Here is a 26,182-nt window from a genome sequence, read left to right as displayed (position 1 = left end):
TGTTTGGCGGCCATATAAAGAGGGCCATGCCAAACAGGCCTTTGCGAAGTCTTGTTTCCCTGTGTTTGGACATTACTGAGCGTTTTCATTGCCTTGTTTTTGCCTTGCCTGTGTTTCGGACTCTGGATTGTTTTTCTGGTTTTTGATTGTTTGCCGCCTGCCTTGACCATTGCCTGTGTTTTTGTCTACTCTCTTGCCTTGCCCTGGATATTATTGTTTGCTGGTGATCGACCCTGCCTGCCTTGACCACGATCTGTATAATAAAGCTTGCGTTTGGATCTTATCCCTGTTGTCACGCTCCAGTCCTCATTACAATGTATCAGACTGAGTTTGTTACACAGCTACTAGCACACTTAAGTACAATCTTGGTACGCTTTATTTTAAGTAGCTTATGCCTGTATAATATTCTGTAATTGGAAAGGTATTACATGTATTTAAGCTGTGTACTGGTGGGTTAAATCAAAGTAAGGTGCAGCTGGATAAGGTGTACAGTATAGATACACATGAAGCACAATCTTGATACACTTTTATAAAGTAGCTTATGCCTGAGTACTTACATTTATAATTAGGTTGTATAAAGTCTGCAACACATATGTAACAATAGTTTGGTCACATAAGTAGCTGTGTAACAGACTCGGTCGGTTACATACGTGTAACAGTAGCAGCCTATTACATCTACATAATTACAAACTAAGTACAGGCTGTTCCATAACTTAGTTACATGGTAAATACATTTTGTTTCATGCAAGTTCAGCGGCTACTACTAAGTACTTAACTAGGTAATTACTCTGTATTATGGACACCTTAAAATCAAGTGTTACCGTGTTTTTAGTAATTTTGTGCCTAATCAAAATAACCCAACTGCAGTTTGATTGAAATTAATTTGAATGCACAATGAAAAAACTAGATTTTTGGAAATTGTTAAAAACTGAGTTAACCGTTTTTGCAAATTAACTCGTGTTTACAGCATTAACAACTATTAATATATAATTGTTCATTATGTTAGCTAATTGTGCATTAACTAATGTTAACATAAAACCTTTGATTTTAAAATGCATTGGTAAATGGACCAATTATGAAATTAACATTATGATTAAATGCTGTAGAAGTATTGTTCCTTGTTAGTTCATGTTAATTAACAAATTTCCTTAAGAAAAAGGAATCTGCTCATACAGAATGAATACTGCTCTGAACCACAACACTGTGAGAGAGACGCTGGAGAAAGTTAAAGTGTGACATGCACTTTATTCAGTAATGCTTCAAGAACTAACAACTAAGAGAGTTACCAAAAAAATAAAACCACCACTAAGAAAAAAAGGTTTTGGAACATTCATAACACTACTTTTAAGAACAGCAATTAAAAAAAAAAAAAACAAGAACGAAAGAGGGAGATTCGATCCCTCTTGGGTCAGTTGGAGATGCTGAACGGGTCTTGTTTACAGGAAGAACAGTTTCTCTGAGAGCTGGATGGCAGGCTCTGAGTGCAGGTACTGGCCAGACAGGAAGGCCAGTTTGTGGGCGTACTTGCACGGTGCAGGAACGCGTATCGTTCCGGGCCAGTTCCAGTACAGGTGGCACATCTTGAAAGTCAACCTGTGTGAAAAAAAATATATAATGGTAACACTTTATTTTAGGGTCTCTTAAAGGGGTCCTTTTATGCCTTTTCACTTTTTGAATTTTAGTCAGTGATGAGTGTGTATGTTTGGGCATAAAAAGATCTACAAAGTTACTAATCTCAAAGTCCACTTCAAAGGCAAATATTTAGTAAAAAAAAAAAAAACCTTTTCAAGAACTACAACAAGCGGCCCGTTTGGACTACAAAGTTGTTTTCCTGTAGCTGTGATATTACAAAAATAAATCCCGCCAACGGAAATTCGAATGGTTGGCTGGTGGGGAGAACGCTTGGTTGAGCACCGCACGTTTCAAAATCAAAACCCGGTGCGGGTGTTTTTATATCACTATTTCTGATGGAAACCGACTGTTTTCAGAAAATTTTGGATGTCATTTTCATTTCATCTTGCATATAATGTCTAATAAAGCAGCGTTTGTGAGCGGAGCTCTGCTTTGTGTACAGCGTTAACAGGGAAAACTCGATTTCTCAACAGCGCCTCTCGCTGGCAGATAATTAATTTGCATATAAGCCGCAACAAATAGTGTAAGTCTGTGGGGCTATGGTATAAATAAATTCAACTGTATAACTGTTGCACTGCAATTCATGTAACAATATTAGAATTAAAGAACAATAAACATAATACATATTACCGTTTCTGTACATAGTAAAAAGCAGTTATTTTTAAGCTGTTGTTGACATCCTATCTAAAATGTGATTTAGCCAAAAAAACAAAAACAATAACATTACGATATATTAATAACGATATCCGTGCGTGCAAAGGTTCTGCACAATCCTCTTGTTCAATATTCTCGGGGTCTGAATTGATATAGCAATATTGATGAACTTGCTGTTTTGGCAAGGGGCGGGGCAGTACTGAAACACTGGGACAGCTAACCAATCACAACACATTTAGTTTTTTGGAAGGCAGGCCTTCATCAATCCCGCAACTAATCGAGCCGTTTGTGTCAGGCTGGAGAGAAAAGTATTGTAATAATGTAATCGCATATTTATGTGAAAAATAATGTGATTTTTGAACCACCAAGTATGAGAGCATGTTCTAGTGCACCCCCAAAACAAAATCAAGACTTTGTAAAAGACCATAATAGGACCCCTTTAACTAGTTGCTGATTAGCATGCACATTACTAGAATATTAGCAATTTATTAGTAGTAATTAAGCACATATTTAATGCCTTATTCTACGTCCCTAATCCTACTCAATACCTAAATTTCAAGCAGCAAATTAGGAATTTATTGAGGGAAAAGTCATAGTTAATACAGTGAATAAGTGTTCCCTTTTCGAAAGCGTTACCAAAATAACAAATAAAATAAATGCATACATTAACTTTATTTGTAATATATAGTTTATAGGGCAATTTATAAAAAATTCTGTAATTACTAGTGATTAATTGGACAGAACGTAATCAAATATTACGTTATACACATATATATGTATGTGTGTGTGTGTGTGTGTGTATGTATGTATGTATATATATATATACACACATACATACATATACATATATACATATATATATATTTGTTTTTTTTTTTACTGCCTTCTTTTACTAAGTACTCCTGTTAGTTAGGTTTTTTGGGGGGGTTTTTTTACACCATTGTCTGTGGATAAAATGGGTGGATCTTGCCTTTCAACACCGCCAGTGTTTTTGCTGATTTTCACTAAAATTTCTTGGCCCCCAGAATATTTTGTATGAATATCTGAACGTGCAATACATCAAAATAAAGAGTGATTCTAAACTCACTCAGGAGATGCATAATAGCACCTCCTAGTGTATAAAAGCGAAAATGCAGAAACCCTGAAAATTCAGTTTGGCGGGGAAAGCTAACATGCCAGTTATTAAAAAAGTAACTTTTATCCTTGTATAAAACCATGACATTAAAGATCACATTTAGCTGTTTCTTTAAATCAGTAATGTTAAACCGAACCTCTGTAAGTGGTCAGGGGTGAGGTTTGCTGTGTTGTACACTGCTATGTAATGAGTGGGCAGGCCGCAACCCTGTCGAATCGAATGTGCCATTAGGTAGAAGTCCACCCTGAAGAGAAGAGAAACATGTCAGTTCATATACCACATTTTAGTTCCTCATGCTAATGCACTTGACTAGATCTCATTGCTGCAGAGCTTTGCACATCTAGTTGCTAAACCCGCTTGCAGAATCCTGGGCTGCGCTTCAGCTCTTGTAAACCAACCAGTCTCTGTTTGTGACCGTGTGGTCCAGTACGGTTCCTGGCGAGGGCGTGCCAAAGTGGTCGGATCCGTAGGAGTACAGGGTGGTGCTGATCCTCTTCTGCACCACGATGAAAGCCAGCTTCGGTTCGTAGTTCGGGATGGTCTCGAAGCATTTCAGAACCTGAGGGATCTCGTAAAGCTCCACGGTCTTGAGCTGTCCGTCAGACACGCCGTCGCGATAGATGACGATCTTATCAGGGAAGGCGTGGTTCACCTGTTTGTAAAAAAAAAAAAAAAAAAAAAAAAAAAAAAAAAAAAAAAAAAAAAAAAAAAAAAAAGGGTAAAACATCCCTCTACAACATTCAGGAGACGTATGGAAGCTGTAGCATTTACGAAATCATTTGACAAGTTCACGTAAATGCCTCATTACCTCGTAGTATTTCTGCAGGGCAGCCAGCAGACAGACCCTGAAGCCGTTGATTATCTCCTCATGAGGCATCTGGAAGGTAACCCTGGAGTACCATTTGGTCAGCATGCTACACCGGGACAAGAAACAAAGGGTTAGGCCTGATTCACAGAACTCAAATCTGATGCATACAAGCAGAACATGTTCATTTCTGCGCTCATATTAACAGCTCACACTGTTGGGGAAGCTAGTTTAAATTATGAGTGGCTTGGCAAACCAGTTTTAGTTAGTAGACATCAGCTACTACAGTTCGGCCCGGTTTCACAGACGGGGCTTAGAGTAAGCCATGATTAGGTAGTAGTTCAATTAGGACATTTAAGCAATTTTTATGAACGTGCTTAGAAGAAAACATTACTGGTGTGCATCTTGAGACAAAACAAAGGCACCGATATATATTAAAGGGGACCTATTATGCAAAAATCACTTTTATAATGTGTTAGAACACAGTTGTGTGGCCGCAGTGTGTGAAAACAACCAGCCTATAATGGTATTTTAATTTAGCAAGGACGCATTGATCAGTATGATTTTGTATGTTTTTATTACAAAAAATAAATAAATAAATAAATATAAAGTAACTTTATACTCAAATAATCCTGAAAAAAAGGAAAATAGTTTGAAGGATCACGCAAACGATATTTTAAATTGTAATATTTCACATGTATTATTTTTTTCTGTATTCTTGATCAAATAAATGCAGCCTTGGTGAGCACAAGAGACTTGTGAACTTTTATTGGGTGGTTTTAATTTACCTGTTGAGACTTGCCACAAAACCCATGACAGATCTGCTCTTCTTGCTTATGTCATGGTGCACATCCACCCCAATCACCATCAGGGATTTCTGTTCAAATCAAAACTACAGGAGTTAAAAGTTATCCTTTCATTTAATCCCATTTGCAGATATTTACTTGATGCAACAATCCAAAATCAATACTATTCAGAAGGAACAATGCACTAAGTTCACTTTTGGATGCTTTTTCTCTTTTTCATGCATTACATCATATTCAATCTATTACAGGTTATTTAAAACTTGTGAACAAATATAATTAAAGTAAAAAAAAAAAAGTACAAAGAAAAGACAATATTTTAATTATTGACTATTAATGAGTTTGTTGCGGCTGGTGTCTAGGTAATAAAGTCAAGATGTGAACCTAGGAATAAATATTGAAACTTAACCAATCAATGTATTAAAAAAAACAGAAAATGGATCACGCCTAGCTACCGTTTATCAGTTCTCACTGTGCAGTGGCCATTTTTAGGTTCATTCCTGATACTTCTTCATATTTACTTAAGCATTTTTTAATCAAAAGCGAGATAGGGTAGGGTAACTCCAGGGCCACCCGTTTGGAAAAAGGTCTGATTAGCACACACTCACCAGAGGAACATTTACCGTCCACAGCTCTCCTCCCAGTTTGCAGTTGATCTGCAGAAGGATCTTTTGAGCGATGCTACGGAGCTTCTGTGGCTGGGAGATGGTCCGCACGTTGATGGCCTGGGAATAAGAGTAACAGATATGAAATGTCTAATATGAATACAATACACAAGGCAAAAAAACCCAGCTAATAGTCCCCAGGGATAGTCCACAAAAATTGTGTCATTAATTACTCAGTGACTATTTTAGCGATGTCCTTACTATGCATGGTAAAAGAGCTCTCTGATTTAATCAAAACTATCTTAATTTGTGTTCTGAAGATGAACAAAGGTCTTGTGGGTTTAGAATGACATGAAGGTGAGTAATTAAAAGACAATTTTCATTTTAGTTTCAACTAACCCTTTAACAGCTAAATAAATTCCACTGACATGGGAATAAAAAAAAAAAAACTACAAAAAGTATTAAAATAAAGCAAAATTGAATTTCAGTACAAATGAAGTGGTCAGAGGTATAATCTTTCAGGCAAAACATTTTTACAACATTGTTTTAAAGGCTGAGGAAATGGACTTTTTTCCTGCAAGAATGCATTTAACTGAACAAAAGTGAGAGAAAATACATAATGTTAAAAAAAGAATTTCTAATAAATTATGTTCTTTTGATCTCTCCATTTATCCACAAAAGTATTAAAGCAGCACAACTGTTCGCAACATCGATAATAATAATGAGAAATGTTTCTTGAGCAGTAAAACAGCATATTATAATGATTTCTGAAGGATCATGTGACACTGAAGACTGGAGTAATGATGCAGAAAATTCAGCTGCACATCACAGGAATAAAATACATTTTAATTAAAATATACAACAGATTACAAAATATTACTAATTTACTTAAATGTTGCCCTGCCGGGCATAAGATACTTCTTTCAAAAACATTTAAAAAAAACCTTTGAACAGTAGTGTATGTGTTACATAAACAGCAACTAAACAATGAAATGGAAAGGAATTGTGTTGCGATGAAACCTGTGATGGTACAGGACTCTGGATGCAGCAGAGCTTTTTGATGGCGCTGTACAGGTCGTCTCTGTTTCCGGTGATAATGCACACAACCAGCTGCACACGGGGCTGAAAACCAAGAGAGAATATACTATGGTATTTAGATAATACCCCAATGCACTACAAAGCCAAAAGAATCATGGCCCATAGATAGTTGCATTGCTCTTTGAGAGAATAGTAAACTTTTCAAAGCTCTTTCATTCACTTGCCCACCTCACTGGTGAGTTGAGAGTGAATGCTCTTGACAAAGGTCTCGGTTCGATCATCCCGTAGCTCTACACGGATGGGCCGCTCGATTCTGATGCCCATTGGTCCGGCTACCCTCGTAAAAGTAGTCACCAGCTCCTCTGCCTGATCGGTTGCCCGCCGGGGATAGAAAACAGCCCAGCAGTTCAGAGGAACCTGAAGAGAGCAATCAGGAGACAAGAACTACATAAGAGCAATGTGAAGGAATGAGATCAGGGCTTTCAATTCTGTTCAAAGTTCAAAACATCCAAAGATAATTTTACAGTATAATGATCACAAAACAAACAAAAAGAAAAATCATTTTATAAAAAAAAAAAAACGTACGGCTAACCCATCTAATCTGCGGCCAATAATGCTTCAAACTAAGATTGCTGAGACACAAAATAATGCCATCAAGTTAGCATTTTTAAACATTTGCTCACTAAAAAAATAAATCATTTCTGATCAATGACTTAACCACAAAAAACGTGGATTTTATGTTTCTAACCGAAACATGGCTAGAAGACAACTGCAGTGCAACAGTCCTAAATGAAACAGCCCCTCCTAACTTTAATTTTATAAGTGTCTGCAGGACTGTTAGGAGAGGTGGAGGTGTAGCTGCTCTTTTTAAAGATGTCTATCAATGCAAGCAAGTGTCATTTGGTCAGTATTTGTCTTTTGAATATCTAGGTATTGTGCTGAAAGGTGCTCCGCGTATTCTGTTTATCATTATTTACAGGCCTCCAAAATACTCTCCAGCCTTTGTTGAAGATTTCACAGAACTGTTATCAATGATTTCCTCAGAGTTGGACTCTTCTGATTTTCTTTGATATATTGATCTCTTGTTACCACTGAATCTAGATCTGTCTCTGTCAGAAAGAAATGCATTAACGAGAACACTAGTGCGCTATTTATGGAGGCTAGATCTTCAACACCAAGCATTTCTGCAGACTCTGTTGATCTTCTCCTTGATTCCTTGAACTCAAAAGTTAAGAATGTTATTGATGATACTGCCCCCGTGAAAATCTGCAAGAAGAATGGCAGACAAAAATCAACATGGAGAAAAATCAACAGCAATTCATGAGTAGAGTATGAAAAGACAATGCAGAAAAGCTGAGCGGATGTGGCAGAAGACGAAAATGGAAATTCACTATAGCATCTATAAAACAGCCTTCATGCTTTCAATGTGGAACTAGCCACAGCTAGACAGACCTTCTTCTCAAACCTTATTAACAGTAACTTAAACACTCGCACTTTTTTGCTACTGTTGAGAGACTAACAAACCCCCCAAATCAGATTCCCAGTGAAATGCTTTCCGACAGCAAATGCAATGAGTTTGCTTCCTTTTTTTCTGAGAAGATCAATAATATCAGAAAGGCGATTGGTACATCGTCAAGTTATGCAGAGGTCAGAGTTTCGACCGCAATTTCAAAAAGTAGTAAATATGTCTGTTTTTGAAGCACTTGATAGCAAAATATTGGAAGAAATAGTACAGCACCTTAAATCGTTAACCTGCTATCTTGACACACTTCCCACATGTACGCCTCACTTCTTTCTGGGACTTTTCCAAACTCCATGAAAACTGCAGTTGTTAAGCCCTTTCTGAAAAAGTGCAATCTTGATAACACCATATTGAGAAATTATAGACCAATATCAAATCTTCCTTTCATAAGTAAGATTATTGAAAAGGTAGTTTTTAAATCAGTTGAACAACTACTTAAACTCAAAAGGATATCTGGACAATTTTCAATCTGGTTTCCGAGCGCATCACAGCACAGAGACAGCACTCATTAACATAATAAATGATATTCGCCTTCATACTGATTCTGTCAAAATATCAGTGCTGGTGCATTTGACACTGTCGATCATAACATACTTCTAGAGAGACTGGAAAACTGGGCCGGGCTTTCTGGGATGGTACTCAAATGGTTCAGGTCATACTTAGAAGGGAGAGGTTATTATGTGAGTATAGGAGAGCATAAGTCTAAGTGGACGGCCATGACATGCGGAGTCCCACAAGGCTCAATTCTTGCACCGCTCTCGTTTAGCTTGTATATGCTCCCACTAAGTCAGATAATGAGGAAGAACCAAATTGCCTATCACAGCTATGCTGATGATACCCAGATTTACCTAGCCTTATCTCCAAATGACTACAGCCCCATTGACTCCCTCTGCCAATGCATTGATGAAATTAACAGTTGGATGTGCCAGAACTTTCTTCAGTTAAACAAGGAGAAAACTGTCATTGCATTTGGAAACAAAGATGAAGTTCTCAAGGTGAATGCATACCTTGACTCTAGGGGTCAAACAACTAAAAAATCTTGGGGTGATTCTGGAGACAGACCTTAGTTTTAGTAGTCGTGTCAAAGCAGCAACTAAATCAGCATACCATCATCTCAAAAACACTGCAAGAATTAGACGTTTTGTTTCCAGTCAAGATTTGGTGAAACTTGTTCATGCCTTTATCACCAGCAGGGTGGATTACTGTAATGGTCTCCTCACCGGCCTTCCAAAGAAGACCATTAGACAACTGCAGCTCATCCAGAACGCTGCTGCCAGAATTCTGACTAGAACCAGAAAATCTGAGCATATCACACCAGTCCTCAGGTCCTTACACTGGCTTCCAGTTACATTTAGGATTGATTTTAAAGTTATTTTACTCATTTATAAAATCACTAAATGGCCTAGGACCCAAATACATTGCAGATATGCTCACTGAATACAAACCTAACAGACCACTCAGATCATTAGGATAGAGTCAGTTAGAAATACCAAGGGTTCACAAAAAAAGGGAGTCCGCTTTTAGCTATTATGCCGCGCACAGTTGAAACAAGCTTCCAGAAGAGATCAGATGTGCTAAAACATTAGCCACATTTAAATCCAGACTCAAAACTCATCCGTTTAGCTGTGCATTTGTTGAATGAGCTTAAAACAGTTAAGAATTGAAAATTATTTTAATTAAATTTTCTATCATTTTAAAAGTTTAAACTGAAGGCTAAAGTAAGTGCTGTGATGGTAAAGAGAATATGGGCAAAGACAGACAAGTGTTTAATCAGTTTAAAGTAGGACCTCTGAGTTATATTTGTTTGGTTTCTGGTTAGGGACTGTCTGTAAGCAGAGGGAGTGCAGGAGAGGGAGAGCGATGGACTCAGATATGAGTGAGGGACACCAGCAGAAGAAAACTGGTGTCATAATATTAGGTACACCTGTAAGTGTAAAGGTGTAAGAGTGCACATCTACAAGTCCGGGGGGGACAAAATGCATTCTCTAAGGCACTAAGAGCCCTAGAGGCCATTAGTACATTTGAAGGTATAAATACAGAGAGAATGTGAGACGCTAGAAGGGAGGTTCTAGTCGTGAATCGCTCTACCAACTCTAAATTCCTACCATTACAGACAGGGGCACACCCCGAGTTTTAGCGAATAGGTCAGATATGATGGCCAAAGTAAGTACGGGGTGAAGCAGTGGAATAGTTAGGTGTTTTGGAAGGTTTTATTTCCGCTCAGTGCGGAAGAGTTTGAACAAACTTGAGAATATTTCTTTAAGTTTCTTGTTTTTATTACAATTTTTTCTCTTTTTTTCCAACTCATTTTTATTGCTGTGATCAATATTATTGTTATTTTTTATGACTATTTTACTTTTTCCATGTAAAGCACTTTGAATTACCATTGTGTATGAAATGTGCTATATAAATAAACTTGCCTTGATTCACTAAAATGAACCTAAGAACAGAATACACCAAAAACATATCGCTGAATTGAAGTCACTAAAACAAACCAGATCATAAGAGTCATTTAGTTCAGCAATTCTTTTCCAAAGCCTCATACATTAAAGGGGTCATGAAATGGAGAATCAAAATGTTTATCATATTTTCACATAAGAGTTACTCTTTTGAAACGCAGTGTTTTTTTATTACTCAAAACTATTTCCCCAGTTTAAAATGGGAATTATTTTTTTCTGCTCTTATGAAATGCCTAGATTTGGAATCGTGTAAAGTCTAAATATTCTAACTTTTCATCACGACTTCAAAATAAGTCTAAACCCCTCGCTCTGAGTTTACACGTTTTGATGTCCACATATTCAAAAATGTACAGTGGTTGTAGCATTTCTGACTTAAAGGGGTCATATGATGCAATTTCAAGTTTTCCTTTCTCTTTGGAGTGTTACAAGCTGTTCATGCATAGATAAGATCCCTGAAGTTGCAAAGACTAAAGTCTCAAAACCAAAGAGATATTCTTTATCAAAGTTAAGACAACCCCATATCATGTATGTAACCCACACAGACCATCATGTTTTAAGCACATATGTGTCTTTTTAATAACTACTGAATGACTTTAAGGGTTATTCCTGTTTGGTTTGTATGAGTTTGACAATTCTAGCTTGAAACGTTTCTTCCAATTGATTCTGTCAAATGTATCATATTCTGGTTATAGAAATCACATCCAAAAGTATACTTTGCAAGTGTGTGTAAAATTCAGACCATGTGAGTGATTTATGATGGAAGGAAGACCCCTAGCTAGGATAATAGCCTATCTAATTGGTCAAGACACCAGATGGGATGTGTCCAGAAGCAGTGTTTAAAAACTCAGGACACCATCAAACTCTCTCCTTTTCTCTTCTTTTTTTGTTTTAACTTTTGCCACCGTGTTTCAACGCTGCTTTTTAGCGATCTTTGAGCATGCTCTGTCCTACATGCCAGCTGCTACCACAACGAGAAGAAAACCCAACTAGTCTCGTTACCTCATTTTATCCTTTTATTTTAGTTTCTTTCCGTTGAGTTTCGTGTTCAAAAGTTAAGTTTGCCGCAAAGTCCAGTTCACTGAACTCGCTTCAAACTTCAACAAGCAACTGAAACCATCGCCAGCCAACGCCCAACGATTGGCTTCCCAAGACATCACTACAAACGACCACAGCCAATCAGCAACCTCGGGAAACCCCGTCTGCAAGGACGACGACGAAAGGGAATCCCTTTACGCAAGTAACCAACCTCCAGATTTTTGCTGAGCTGGTGCGTTTAATACAAATTTTAGCCTCATTGAGAAACTCAAAGCGAGGGTCAAATAAGTGATTGAAGGTTGTTCAGGTCGATGCAATAGCACATATTGCTGTAAACTTGGGATATCACATTTCCATTCTCTTAAACTCATCCTTGCTTTCTCTCCTTCTGCAACGTGTGAATGTGTTTAGATAGATTTATCAAATAAACCCTTATTTATATTGAAAAGATAAGTATCTTGTGTTTTGTGCTTACAAGCTAATGTCTTAATCTGCCGGTTTTGTTACAATGCTATTTGATAGTGTTTCCACTATATTTTGGATTGTAATATCCAGTGCAGAGTTGGTGATATATGGCTCCTTCAGTGATCAGCCGTAAAACAGCGATTCTGTTCAAGTTCCCTATAAAATCATAAATTATTCCCTTTGAGCTTTAACTGTTTCCCTTTAAATTACATATTACGTTTACGTTACACATTTCCGACGCAGCTTGTGGTGTTCGGCCAAATCACAATGCACTGTGCCAGTTGGCCAATCAGAGCAGACTGCGCTTGTTGGCAGGAGGGACTTTGTAGAAAACGAAGCGTTTGAGAGAGGCGGGGCATAGAGGACTTACAATAATGTACAGTATTTGAAAAATAAATAGTGTTTTTTGAACAATAAAACATGTCAACATATTCTGTTACACCAAATAATGAACTTAAAAAAAAAAAAAAAAAGCATCATATGACCCCTTTAAAGACGTGTCCAAATATTGAAGATTAAGCAGACATTTGAATTAAATTATGTTTAGTCACACTGTGGTAAAGTGTAAAAACAATCATCAGTCCCTTGGTGCCTTCTGCAGACATTTGATATAATACATAATGCTTGATTACATTTATGCATTTATGTTTTGTTCAATAAAACCATATGATTACTTGTATTTGAACCAATTATCATTGCCTCACTGCTATTATATGCATTTTAAGTCTTTAAAGTCTACTTTGCCTGAGTCTACTTTTATTTAAAAAAAATTTTTTTTTTTTTTTTACATGATTACATGATAATTGTTAGTGACAGTCCTACTCATTTCATGTGCAAAGTTGTTAACCAATCATACTAGTGGGCATTTCCATTGAAGTCTCACAGCAGACTTGCCCTTTCCAACAGAGCTTAAATCATAAGGGCCAAAGTCATGGTACAAAATGACCATTTATATTTAAATCATTCCTGTTTCTGATGAACCATATTAAGATAAGTGCACCTCAGCAAACAAAATCTAGCAAAAAAATGCATTTCAATGACCCTTTAACACCTACATGTGATGTGCCTCTATGCAATCCACACATTTCTTTCATTCGAGCCAAACAAGGCTGTTCTCTTTCTGTGGTGTGAGACCTCCTGCCTTTGAAAACATGCAGGTTCTGCAGCCCACCTCCTCTGATCAATCTGACATGTGCCCGCTGCACGTGTGCACTCCCCCACAAACCAATGACTCCGTGGCTTCGTTCAAACACTCTACACTGATTGTGCTGACTCACGGTGCTGATGGAGGGGTCTCGAACCACCTCTCTGGACCAGTCTACTGCCGGAGACGTGACAAAAGAAGCTGAATGCAAGCAGATGGTCTCGCTGGGCAGAGTTCTTCCTTGAGTCTATGGAGAAACAAAATGTTTAAGTTAATCATGTTAGCTACAAACACCAATGTATCATGAACAAAAAAGACAGTATGCAAAATCAATGCAATTAATTAAAAGTGTGAACACATCCAGTGACAAATGTGCCAATATTAGTGATTCTTCGAAACAACTTGCATTTGCTAACATGAAGGATACTTTTTCAAACATGTCGAGTTTTAAAAATACAAACTTATCTGCACATAACAACAATGCTTGAATGAACTAGTTTTCATTTCCCGCCTGCTTTATATTTAGATTCTAACAGATCCATATGTTGTTGTTTTACATTTAAAACGGGCACAAATAACAACTGTATATGGATATTTGTCAGGTACTGATGGGTTTCACTCCGGTAAATACAATATTTAGGGCGGTCACTAACAATTATTTCGGTAATAGAGTAATCGGTCGGTTATTCTGAAAATTTGAGGTAATAAAAACAGACCCAAGCAAACAGACTTCAAAATGACTTAAAACACATACATATAATAGCAAAGAGGCAATACAGATAGGGTCAAATAAAATATAAAAAGCAAGTAATCATATGGTTTTATAGAACAAACTGTTAAAATATATGATATAGTAAAACAATATAATCATAACTTATGTACATTATGCATTACATCAAATGCCTGCTGAGGACAGCAACAGCCTGACGATAGTTTTTATACTTTACTGCACGATCTAATCCTTGTTTAATACTGACTAAACAACATTTAAATCAAATGTCCACTTAATCTTTATTATTTGACCACTTCTTTATGATATAAATGCTACAGCCACTATCATGTCTTGAATAAGAACATGTGGACATCAAAAACTCAGAGGTTTTACTTACCAGAATACATCTAAATATACTGTTTGTGACTTCTGTTTTGGTGTAGGTTTATAAATGATTTACCATACAAATCTGATAGAATGGTGCACATTGTTCCCCGATGAACATAAGCAAATCAGACTCACAGCATATGCAGAAATGGAGTTTGCATGTGAATGACAGCTGTTTGTGTGGAGCAGCATTTACTGTGAACGGAGCTGCTTCGAGATGCACATAACCTACACGCTAGGGTTGTGACTGAGGAAATTTTCCCACCGGTTAATCGACGTGTGACAACACCGGTATCACTGTGGTGGGGGGTTGTTTTCCCTCTTTCCCTCACTTTTAAATAGCCTAGTTTGAAAAAGAACCATACAGCAGTTTTTTGTTTTTAGTTTGAATTTCCCCTCTTTCCTTTGCTTAAACAGCTTATAAAAGCATTGTGTGCATTTTACTTGCACTTTTAAATTAGCGGCAGTTTGGCATCAATTGCTTGAATTCAATTAAAGCAACAACAAACTACAACGTAGACCATAACGTTTATTAACAAAACTAATAAAAATACACCATGCAATGCCTAATATAAAATAACTTAGTTTAAATAGGTATACAAAACTAAAAATCAGTAAAGAATGAGGAACATAATTATGAAACGTAGAACATTTATTAGCAAAACAAATAAGAAAATTTGGATTAAATAAAAATCAGCGAATACTGTGGAACCAATTAAATGAGAAACGAATGTTTAAAAAACCTTCCATTATCACGTAGATTAATGGCAGAAGTCAACAGGCTTTTCAAAATCTAACATATTTTTAAAACAGGTGCATTTACATCTCATTTTGAAACTCTTCTGCCATCGTCTTGTCTTTTTCACCTCACTCTTCTCGTCAGTCAGCTCGACTCACTCTCCTCAAGTGATAAAATCTGAAATCTGAGCTGTGATGAGCGACTGTCGTTCCTTCAGGGCGCTGCATTGAGCAGCCGCGTTCAGTTTTAATTGTAGTGTCCTCTAACTGAACTAAATGATTTTAATTAAATCTAAATGACGGTGGGGGGCGGTGCCACGGGGGGTAAGTGACGTCTATCGCAGCAAGCCTACTACACGCATATAAATAAAGTGCATATTAAACCTACAATGCATAACTTTTTTGTTTAACTGAATCGCAGCCTTTGTGAATTCACAATAGCACTCTTTTATTCAGATTTTAAATGGTTTTAATATTTTGTGCAATCTTTAATCGGCCACACACACACACACACACACATATATACATACACACATATATACACACACACACACACACACACACACACACACACACACACACACACACACACACACACACACACACACATACATATATATATATATATACATACATACACACACATATATATATACACACACACACACACACACACACATATATATAAAAATACAAATACAGTACTCGATTTAAATCAAGGAATTGTGACAGCCCTAACAATAATTCAAGGACACATTAAATCCTAAAAAATAAAAACATTAAAATATTATAATGCAATATATTTAAGTGACTTTTATAATAAAATAACAACAACTGATATACAGTAGAATACAAGAATATATAATAAACTATATAGAATAATGCAATGTATTATATCTAGGTGCAGTATAATAGGAGCTAAAATATTAGTCAGTAATATTTTTTTAATACTTGTCAAAAGTGACAGTAAGATATACGATTTCATCGTTCTTTTGAACAGCTTTGATCAAAGAAATAAATTACATTTTAAAATAAAACCGAAAACAATTATTTGAAATTGTAATATTTCACAATACTACAGTTTTGATTAAATAAATGCAGCCTTAGAGCTTCTTTTCTAACTTTTCAAAATAAATTACTAGGGCTGGGACAATACATCGATGCATCGCAAATCGAGAAATGATTCAGCATCGATTCTGAGATTTTCCGAATGCATCGCGATTCCTCTGGAGGTTATTTTTGAACAGCAGATGGTGCTGCATGCTTTAGAAATAACCGTACTCTGCTTGTTTCCAAATCCTTACACTTGAACCTAAAATAATCATTCATAAAATTAGAAAAGTTTGAAGTGAATTACAAGGGTGTTCACAGTGGGCTGTGTTTACATTAATCTTGCGTCATAAAAGCATTCTGAGCCGAGGTGAAATTACAGACTCAGCCGAACGCACAAGAGCTCTTCTTCATCAGCATTTGAGTGTGCAGATAAAAACTAGATTAGAGCGCCATCTGCTGTTAAAATCTAGGCTCAGAATCGATTCCTGTGGACTCACGATGCATTCTGAACATCTCAGAATCGATCCAGAATTGATGCCATCCAAGTGCAATATGAGTTTAACATGAATTTATTTCTGGTTTGATATTGAAGGAGGACCTGATGGAGCAGTGGATGCACCAAAGACACAAGTTTCCTGAATTAAACTGTCAGGTGCAGCATCAAGGTGCGTGTTTCGATTCTCACCACTAGAATCTCTTGGCTGATGCTGAGGCCCCAGCGGGCCAGCTCTGAGACTGCCTCGTTATTGCTGTTGATGTTGTGCAGCAGTTGTTTGAGACTCTGGGTGTGCTGCTCGGCTCCCACATTGATGTGCATGGTCAGATCCTGAAACACAAGACGAATAACCATGTGTGACCCTGGAGCACAAAACCAGTCATCAGTAGCACGGGTATATTTGTAGCAATAGCCAACAATACATTGTATGGGTCAAAATTATTGATTTTTCTTTTATGCAAAAAATCATTTGGATATTATGTAAAGATCCTGTTCCAAACTTCCTACCTTAACTATATCAAAACTTAATTTTTTATTAGAAATATACATGGCTAAGAACATCATTTAGACAGCTTTAAAGGAAATGTTTTTTTGCAGATTTTCAAATAGTTGTATCTCGGTAGGGGTGTGCGATATATTTCGTCTGCGATAATATCGCAATTGTTGTTTTAACGATGTGCAATTTGACAATATCAAGTATTTTGCAAAAACCAAACAAAACACCTATGGAGTGCACGCATACATTAGCCTACGTGGAGATGAAGCGGGTTAAACAGAGCGCGTGAGCATTTAGTGCATTCTTTCACTGCATCATTCAGTCTATTAAAATGCATTAAGAATGATCACAAAATTCAAGATAAGGGAGAAAAAAAAAAAAAAAAAAAAAAAAAATTGACACGAAGACCACACAGAATATGAAGAATATCAAACTGCAGCTATCCACGGTAGTCCGATATCAGCACAATAACACACTGCAAAATATAGTCTAATTATCGTTATCGAAAAAAAACCCCAAAAATATCACTTTTTCAATATCACACACCCCTATATCTCAGCCAAATATTGTCCTATTGTAACAAACCATACATCAATGGAAAGCTTATGTATTCAGCGTTCAGATGAAGTATATGCCGGGTTTTGTCGTCCAAGGTCACATATCTGAACAGTTTGCAAAATAAAGAGTTCACCAACATGACTGTTTAAGACTCATAACTGATTCGTACCTTCATGGCTCTGAAGTCTTTCCTCATTTTTTCAGGGATGCCGGTCATGAAGGAGAGTTCCGGCAGCAGCAGGATTTCACCTGTTATGACCTGTTATGAAACAGATCAAATTCACATCTTAGCATTTCACATAAATTCACATCCTAGTACTTTGGAAAAAGATTTATATCACTCAGACAGGCATGTTCAATACAGCAGTTTTGACAAAAGGAAATGAGATACATTTCTAGTTCAAACATTATTTGTTATCGAGATATTATTCTTTAAATCAAAAGAGTCTCATCTGTATGCAAAGTGACCCACATTTTGTTTTTGACCATGTGTACAATTTAACAATTTACTTCTGAAGCCATATTGAACATCTAATATCTCTGGAACTGAACCCAACCCTAAAAGGGAATTAAGATATATTTACTACTACTTGAGTTACAGGCATCAAGTCTTTGGAGAAAAAGATCAAAGAGTACTTTTCCCCCATTTTTGAATGGTCAACATTGGCACAAACTGTATATGAATATTCAGCATCATAGCTCCAGGCTTCAGTGTCACGTGTTCCTTCAGAAATCATTCTAATATGCTGATTTGGTTAAGGAACACATTTCATTATTATCAATATTACAAGCAGTTGTGCTGCTTAATATTTTTGTGTTTTTTTTTTTTTCAGGATACCCTGATGAATTGAAACTTCAAAAGAACAGCCTTTATTTGAAATAGTAAATATATTTAAAATGTTATAAAAGATGCGTTACTTTTGATCAATTTAATGCTGAATGTGATTCCTGAAAAAAAAAAAAAATCTTACCGACAATCTTTTAAGTGGAAGTGTATATGACCGGTACATTTCCTTAATTCACCCATGTCACCCAGATGTGTGATGTAGTTTACTTTATCTACCATTAATCAGGGCAAATGAACCACAGTTAAAGCACAGTACCCAAAGACATCACTCGATGGCAGCACTGAGTGTGAATTAGGTCTATTCTATACACCACTGACCGACATGCAGCTGTCACTCATTCTAAAGCTTTCAAATAACCCAAAACATAAGCAAACAAAACAGCACCACATTCCGTTCCCGAAATCCTGATAAGCATTTTAAATCACCTTTCCTCCAGGTTTGGACCTCTCTTTCGGTCGGTGGATGAGGAGTGGTTGGTCCAGTTCCTTTATGGTGATGCCATAGTTCTTTCTGTGCATGTTAGAAAATTGACAAAACAAACAATAAAATAGTAATTTGTCACTTTAAACTAGCATATATCTGTCTCTGCCATTATAATGATCTATAATCTATGAATGTATGAGCTTTGGCAATATCATGTGCATCGTATGTGTGACCCTGGAGCACAAAACCAGTCTTAAGTCGCTGGGGTATATATATTTGTAGCAATATCCAAAAATACATTGTATGGGTCAAAATTATAGATTTTTCTTTTATGCCAAAAATCATTAGGACACTTTAAATAAAGATCATGTTCCATGAAGATAATTTGTAAATTTCCTACTGTAAATATATCAAAACTAAATGTTTGATTAGTAATATGCATTGCTAAGAACTTCATTTGAACAACTTTAAAGGAGATTTTCTCAGTATTTACTTTTTTTGCACCCTCAGAATCCAGATTTTCAAATAGCATCTCTGCCAAATATTGTCCTAACAAACCATATATCAATGGAAAGCTTATTTATTCAGCTTTCAGATGATGCATAAATCTCAATTTCCAAAAATTGACCCTTATGACTGGTTTTGTGGTCCAGGGTCACATATCCAGTTATACAAGTTATGGTCCAGCTGTTATGCCTTTTACATGCATTTGAGTCTTAAATCAGAGAAGTGGGTTCTCCACATAGCAGATGAACCTGTAGTAATCGACAAACGTGGTCACGGTTCCATCAGCCAAGGTGAAAGTGTCTTTGGGAGACTTGGACCACTCAATGTCATCGATGCGGTAAGTGCGGTTATTATAGCGCGTGATGACGATTGAGCCGACAAACTCCTTTGTGCATTCGTCCTGAAAGCTCTCACGACTTCCCTGGTAAATCAGGTTCCTACAGCAGACAAACGGTTATTCAGACAGCAGCGTTAAGTAAATTACATCATTGCACTGATTTTAGCATGCATATCAAACATTTTATACAGATGAGTTCTGATCCAAAACCTATAAGCTGCATTGCTGTCTAACACTCACTGGAGATCAGACATAGTCTCTGAGCTCCTGGCTGCTACTCTGGATCACATGATGCTACTTCCATTCCCAGTCACTGCAATGTGATGCTGCTTATTTTCATAAAGTTGAGCTCTGCTTAATTTGGTCTCATCACCGATGGTCTATAACACTTGTGGACATAAATGGCCAACTCTCAATAAAGTGAAAATGAAGGTTACAGCAACATCTTAACTGAAATGCAACTAAATATGCAGATCAAATTTTTTATTTTATTTAAATTAAATTATTTTTGTATGCCACGTCAGCACCAAATGCTACCTGATGGCAAAAGCAGAACAATGACAAAAAAAAAGTCTGATATTTCAACCCAGTTTATGAAGATGCATTACTTCAAGAAATGCATAGTATACATAATGTTGGTGTAAAATAGTCAATCCTTAAATTTAAGATTAAAAAAAAAAAAAAACAAAAAAAAAAAAAAAAAATTTGATATACTTGCAATGCAAATGAAACAAGAAATGCTTAAAGCTGCACTAAAATATTGTGGTAACACTTTACAAAAGTAAGCATTAACTAAGAATGATAAATGCTGTAGAAGTATTGTTCATTCTTAGTTAATGTTAGTTTCAGCATTTACTAATGCATTATTAAAATCACAAGTTGCGTTTGTTAACATTAGTTAATACACTGAACTATCATGAATAAACAATCAACTACTATTTTCATTAACTAACATTAACAAAGATTAATAAATAGTGTAATAAATACATTGTTCACTGTTTGTTCATGTTAGTTAATACATTGTTAATAAATGACACCTTATTGTAAAGGGTTACCAATATTTTTTATGTTACTAAACTAAAAATGAACCTATTTAAAAAAATAAATAAAATACATAAAAAAAATTTCTAGATTGGCAACTCACTAGATTTTGGAACAGCTTTGGAGTGGAACGAAGCATGCATCTGACAAAATGGCACTGACTTCATACATGTGGGCTTGTCAGAATGACTGATACGACTGAAACTCACATGACATCCAGCACAGAGTCATTTCGCAGAACCTTATGTGAGACGTCCACAATGAGGTAGAGGCCGCCGTCAGTGTGCTTGATACTGGTGGAGTATCCAGGCCACACCTGAAGCCTAAAGGACACGCATTTACAAACATGGTTAGGTACAAACTACAACAAGGATCCTGAACAGACCATCAATATGCAAAGTATTATTGCAAGTGGTGCCGAAATGGTTCAAACATGTCGGGTAATCATAGGTCAGGTGGAAATATACCGAATCTTGAGTCTGGATTTATTCAGTGTGAAACCAAACAATGTGGAGCATGGAAATTTTGGTTGGATAGCAATCACAGACAATCAGGTCAGTGCAAAATACCTGTGTTTGCCGAGAATCACAACAGCGTTGGGGTCGTAATGGTTTCTGCCCACCAGCTTCAGCCCCAGTAATTTCATCACTCTAGAGCGGAGAGAAAGAATGAGTGGAAAGCAGCAGGAAAAGTCAGATGTCAGAGCTGACTGTCAACAAGTCATTATAGCTCAGACTTCTCTCCTATGCACAGAAAAATTGGAGCAATACTCCACAGGGCTCAACAATATGGCCTGTTTTGCAGCGCAAGCTCACGTGGTGCATAAGCGAACAGCTTAACTACAGCGGCTGGCTCACGTTGTGTTTTCACACTGGCAGCGTTTCCCAATACCTTACAGAATATTTGCTTTAATAATGGCCATAAATTATCCAGTGGTTCTTGGTAGTCTTTGAGAATTATTGCAAACTTAATTGCGATGAAATCTTATTTACATGAAGGGGGTGGGGGTCCACATTTACATTGAAATGCTCATTTGTGACACTGAACCACAAAAGCAGTCTTAAGTCGCTGGGGTATATTTTTAGCGATTGCCAAAAATATATTGCATGGGTCAAAATTATCCATTTTTCTTTTATGCCAAAAATCATTAGGATATTAAGTAAAGATCATGTTCCATGAAGATATTTAGTAAATTTCTTACCGTAAATATCTCAAAACTTCATTTTTGTTTGGTAATATGCATTGCTAAGAACTTCATTTGAACAACTTTAAAGGTGATTTTCTCAATATTTAGATTTTTTTGCATCCTCAGATTCCAGATTTTCAAATAGTTGTATCTCAGACAAATATTGTCCGATCATAACAAACCATACATCAATGGAAAGATTATTTATTCATGCATGTATAAATCTTTTTTTAAAATTTTGAAAAACTGACACTTAAGACTGGTTTTGTGGTCCAAGGTCACCTTTAAGTAATATTTTGGTTTCACAAAATTTATTCAGTTCAAAATATTAAAGTTTATTCAAAGCATGTGTAAACTGTTTTGTTGCGGTTAACTAAAACCATTAAAATGTTTGTTAAATGGAAATAGAGCTAAAATTAAAAAACATGAAATTTTTTTGAAATATTGCCTTGCCAATGAACTGAAATAAATTAAGCTTAAGTGCAAGCAGAAATATTACTAAAACAAACATTTAAACCTATGAAAAAAAAAAAAAAAAAAAAAAATGAACTGAAAATATAAAAATAAAAAAAAAAGGGAAAAAAGATAAAAGAAAAAAAAATTCTATAATAGTATAAATACTAAAATAACACCGGTGAAACCCTTTTGATTACCACAAAATATTAATTCCAACTTCACGGCAGAATTAATGTATTGCAAATGGGGCTAATCTGTAAACATTAAAATACTTATTGTTCAAACAGTACAACCACAATACACGGGCATTAACATGATTTTATTGTGATATCCTTTTCTGTTTAGCCATACAAATTGTACAACTTTGCTGCGATGACAACCTAATGTGTGAACCTTATACTGCTGCAAAAACAACAATTTAAACTAGTATTATAAAAGCATCACACTCCTGCCTTTAAACTCTCCAAAAAAAAAAAAAAAAAAAAAGGTCCCATTAATTTTCTATTGTAAATAACCTTGCTTTTTACCTTTTGAAGTCTAAATGAATTTTTGTGCTAATCAACATTCTGCCACATATGCTGTCGAATGAGTTTAACTTGTACTGAACCCGTAATATTGCTTTAACACAGAACGGAAGCCACGGTCTTCTTTCCTCTTCGTGACGTTACATCACACAGCCCCGTAATGCAATTACACTTATTTAATTTTCCAAAATTGCTTGATGACCCCATCTCCGATCTTTAACGGACGCTGTGGAGGGAAATGGAGTGAGGCAGGCGCAGCTGAGCGGTCTCTCAGGAGCATGTTTTCACTCCTGGCTATCAAGAGCAAACAGGGTGTTTGGTCCCCACCGAGACCGCAGCTAATTGTAGATTTCAAACATGGTTGACTTCAGACAGACTCAGTGCTGAGACTCCAGGACATCACACGAGGGAATCCGCTGAGCGATACGACTGCTAAGGGTTTTGTTTTACAAGAGACTTGATTTTGGTTTATTGCCACATCAGCTTCACAGGCTATTTCATGGCAAACAAAGGGAGAACGCTTGGTTGAGCACTGAACGTTTCAAAATCAAAACGGGTGTTTTTATAATCACTGTATTTCTGATGGAAACCGACTATTTTCAGAAAATTTTGGATGTCATTTTAATTTCATCTTGCATATAATGTCTAATAAAGCAGAGTTTGTGAGCGGAGCTCTGCTTTGTGTACAGCGTTAACAGGGAAACCTCGATCTCTCCCAACAGCGCCTCCTGCTGACAGAGAATTCATTTGCATATATATGCCGCAACAAATAGTGCAAGTCTGTGGGGCTATGGTATAAATAAATTCAACTGTATAACTGTTGCACTGCAATTCATGTAATAATATTAGAATTAAAGGACGATTAACAATGCATATTACCGTTGCACTTACAGTGCCTTGCGAAAGTATTCATACCCCATAATTTTTCACGTTTTATGTTGCTGCCTTATGTTAAACTGCTTTAAATTACTTTTTTCCACATCAAACACTCCATACACTATAATGGTAAAGCAAAAAAAATAGGTTTTTAACATCTTTGCACATTTATTAAAAATAAAAAGCTTAAATGATCCAATTGCATAAGTGAAGTTAAGTGACATACAGCCACGTATGGTGACCCATACTCGGAATTCGTGCTCTGCATTTGACCCATCCAACGTGCGCACACACAGCAGTGAACACACACACACACACACAGCAGTGAACACACACCGGAGCAGTGGGCAGCCATTTATGCTGCGGCGCCCGGGGAGCAGTTGGGGGTTCGGTGCCTTGCTCAAGGGTACCTCAGTCGTGGTATTGAGGGTGGAGAGAGCGCTGGACATTCACTCCCCCCACCTACAATCCCTGCCGGCCCGAGACTCGAACCCGCAACCTTTGGATTACGAGCCCGACTCTCTAACCATTAGGCCACGACTTCCCCGGGTATAAGCACTCATACCCTTATCTGGGACAGTTGGAATTTAGCTCAGGAGCATTCATACTGCTTGTAGGTGTTACTAGACTTTGAGTGAAGGCAACCTGTGGCAAATTCAATTGAATGGGTATGATTTGGAAAGGCACACACGTCTTAATAAAAAGGTCCAACAGCTGATAATGCATATCAAAGCAAAAACCAAGCCCTGGGGTCAAAAGAACAGTCTGTAGAGCTCAGAAACAGGTTTGCGTCAAGCCACACATCTGGGGAAGAGTTCAGAAAAAAATTCTGCTTCATTGAGGGGTCACAGAAGCATATAGTCTCTGTTACCCTTAATAGAAGTTTGAAACAACCAGGATTCCTCTTAGAGCTGGCCTCCTGGCCAATCTGAGCAACTGATGGAGAAGGGCTTTGGTTAGAGTGGGGACCAAGAAGCTGCTGGTCACTCTAGTTGGGCTCCATGATCATATGTGGAGATAGGAGAAATCTACAGAAGGACAAACATCACTAGGCGCCCATATTATGTTTCCGCGCACATAATCACAAAAAAGTTTACGCTCACATGAGGTGGTTTTTCAGGCAATGCGAAAAAGGAATAATTCTCAAAAGTGCAATGGAAAAGTTTTCCGCATTTACAGGTCACATGGTGTATGTAAATTGTCATATGATCATTCTTCAATGTACTATAACCTCCAAGAAACACAATACGTGGCCGCTCAAGTATAAGGGGCTTTGCCTGCCATTCATGCTTAGACAATTTACACTGCACACATCTGCGGCGCAGTGTGGCTCTGATACGGCCACCGGAGTTGATCTCCGCCACTCTAGTCTATGCTTGTGTTGATATGAGGCACGTCACGCAAGTTTCTGAAGCAGCTCGCCGCACTGCTTTTGTAAAGGCACACGCCTCCTTCGATTAAATATAGCCAAAATCTGTCAAAATCCCATCAAACATTGCCATGACTTATCGCGAGAGAAAAAAAAAAGTTTTTGTCGCATAACATCTGTTAATGGAAACGCCGTCATTTCGCAATACTTTATCGACATTTAGAAAATATCGCCAAAGTTTTGCGCAAATCTGTAATGGAAAAGCGCCTACAGCAACACTCCATCGATCTGGGCTTTATGGCAGTGTGGCCAAACAATACTCTCCTCGGTGAAGACAAAAGAAAACACACTTGGAATTTACAAAAAAAGCACCTAAAAGACCCTCAGACTGCGAGAAATAATATTATCTGGTCTGATGAACATCAATTCTAAGCATCATGTTTGAAGGGAACCAGCTCTGCTCACCACCTGCAGAGTAGCATCCCAAAAGTAAAGTGTGCTGGTAGCAGCCTCATGCTGTGGGGCTGTTTTTCAGCGGCAGGGACTGAGGAACTCAGAGTAGAAGACAAGCTCAATGCACCAAAATATTAAGATAACCTTAATGAAAACCCAGTCCAAAGCATTCAGAACCTCAGACTGGGCAGAAGGTTTACCTTCCAACAGGACAGTGACCCTAAGCACACAGCAAGAGTGGCTTATACACAACGCTGTGAATGTCCTTGAGTGGCCCAGCCACAGCCTGAGCTTGAACCCAATCAAATATTTCTGGAGAAACCTGAAAATGGGCGTCTGCCCCCATCCAACCTGACAGAGCTTGAGAGGTGAAGAGGTGAGACGACAGATGATCAAATGCTTGTCGCATCAAATGAAAAAGACTT

At 37.1% G+C, this 26,182-nt stretch overlaps 1 protein-coding gene across 1 annotated transcript in view; it reads right to left on the bottom strand.

The window, feature by feature from the left end:
* Positions 1-1,220: 1,220 nt before the first annotated feature.
* Positions 1,221-26,182, bottom strand: part of LOC306871132 (piwi-like protein 2) — a 40,589-nt gene continuing 15,627 nt past the window's right edge. Inside the window, exons 9-23 of the mRNA XM_079418849.1 lie at positions 21,463-21,543; positions 21,103-21,216; positions 19,764-19,952; positions 19,011-19,095; positions 17,907-17,996; positions 16,873-17,013; positions 13,431-13,544; positions 6,901-7,089; positions 6,655-6,756; positions 5,638-5,754; positions 5,015-5,103; positions 4,230-4,335; positions 3,820-4,073; positions 3,558-3,665; positions 1,221-1,593 (exon numbers count right to left, since the gene is read on the bottom strand). Of these exons, the coding sequence (XP_079274975.1) occupies positions 1,437-1,593; positions 3,558-3,665; positions 3,820-4,073; positions 4,230-4,335; positions 5,015-5,103; positions 5,638-5,754; positions 6,655-6,756; positions 6,901-7,089; positions 13,431-13,544; positions 16,873-17,013; positions 17,907-17,996; positions 19,011-19,095; positions 19,764-19,952; positions 21,103-21,216; positions 21,463-21,543 (1,936 nt within the window). The 3' untranslated portion in view covers positions 1,221-1,436. The remainder of the gene's footprint in view (positions 1,594-3,557; positions 3,666-3,819; positions 4,074-4,229; positions 4,336-5,014; positions 5,104-5,637; positions 5,755-6,654; positions 6,757-6,900; positions 7,090-13,430; positions 13,545-16,872; positions 17,014-17,906; positions 17,997-19,010; positions 19,096-19,763; positions 19,953-21,102; positions 21,217-21,462; positions 21,544-26,182) is intronic.

This window comes from Barbus barbus (genome assembly GCF_936440315.1).
Source record: "Barbus barbus genome assembly, chromosome: 6".
Taxonomy (NCBI): domain Eukaryota; kingdom Metazoa; phylum Chordata; class Actinopteri; order Cypriniformes; family Cyprinidae; genus Barbus; species Barbus barbus.
This window is presented reverse-complemented; position numbering and strand designations above follow the sequence as displayed.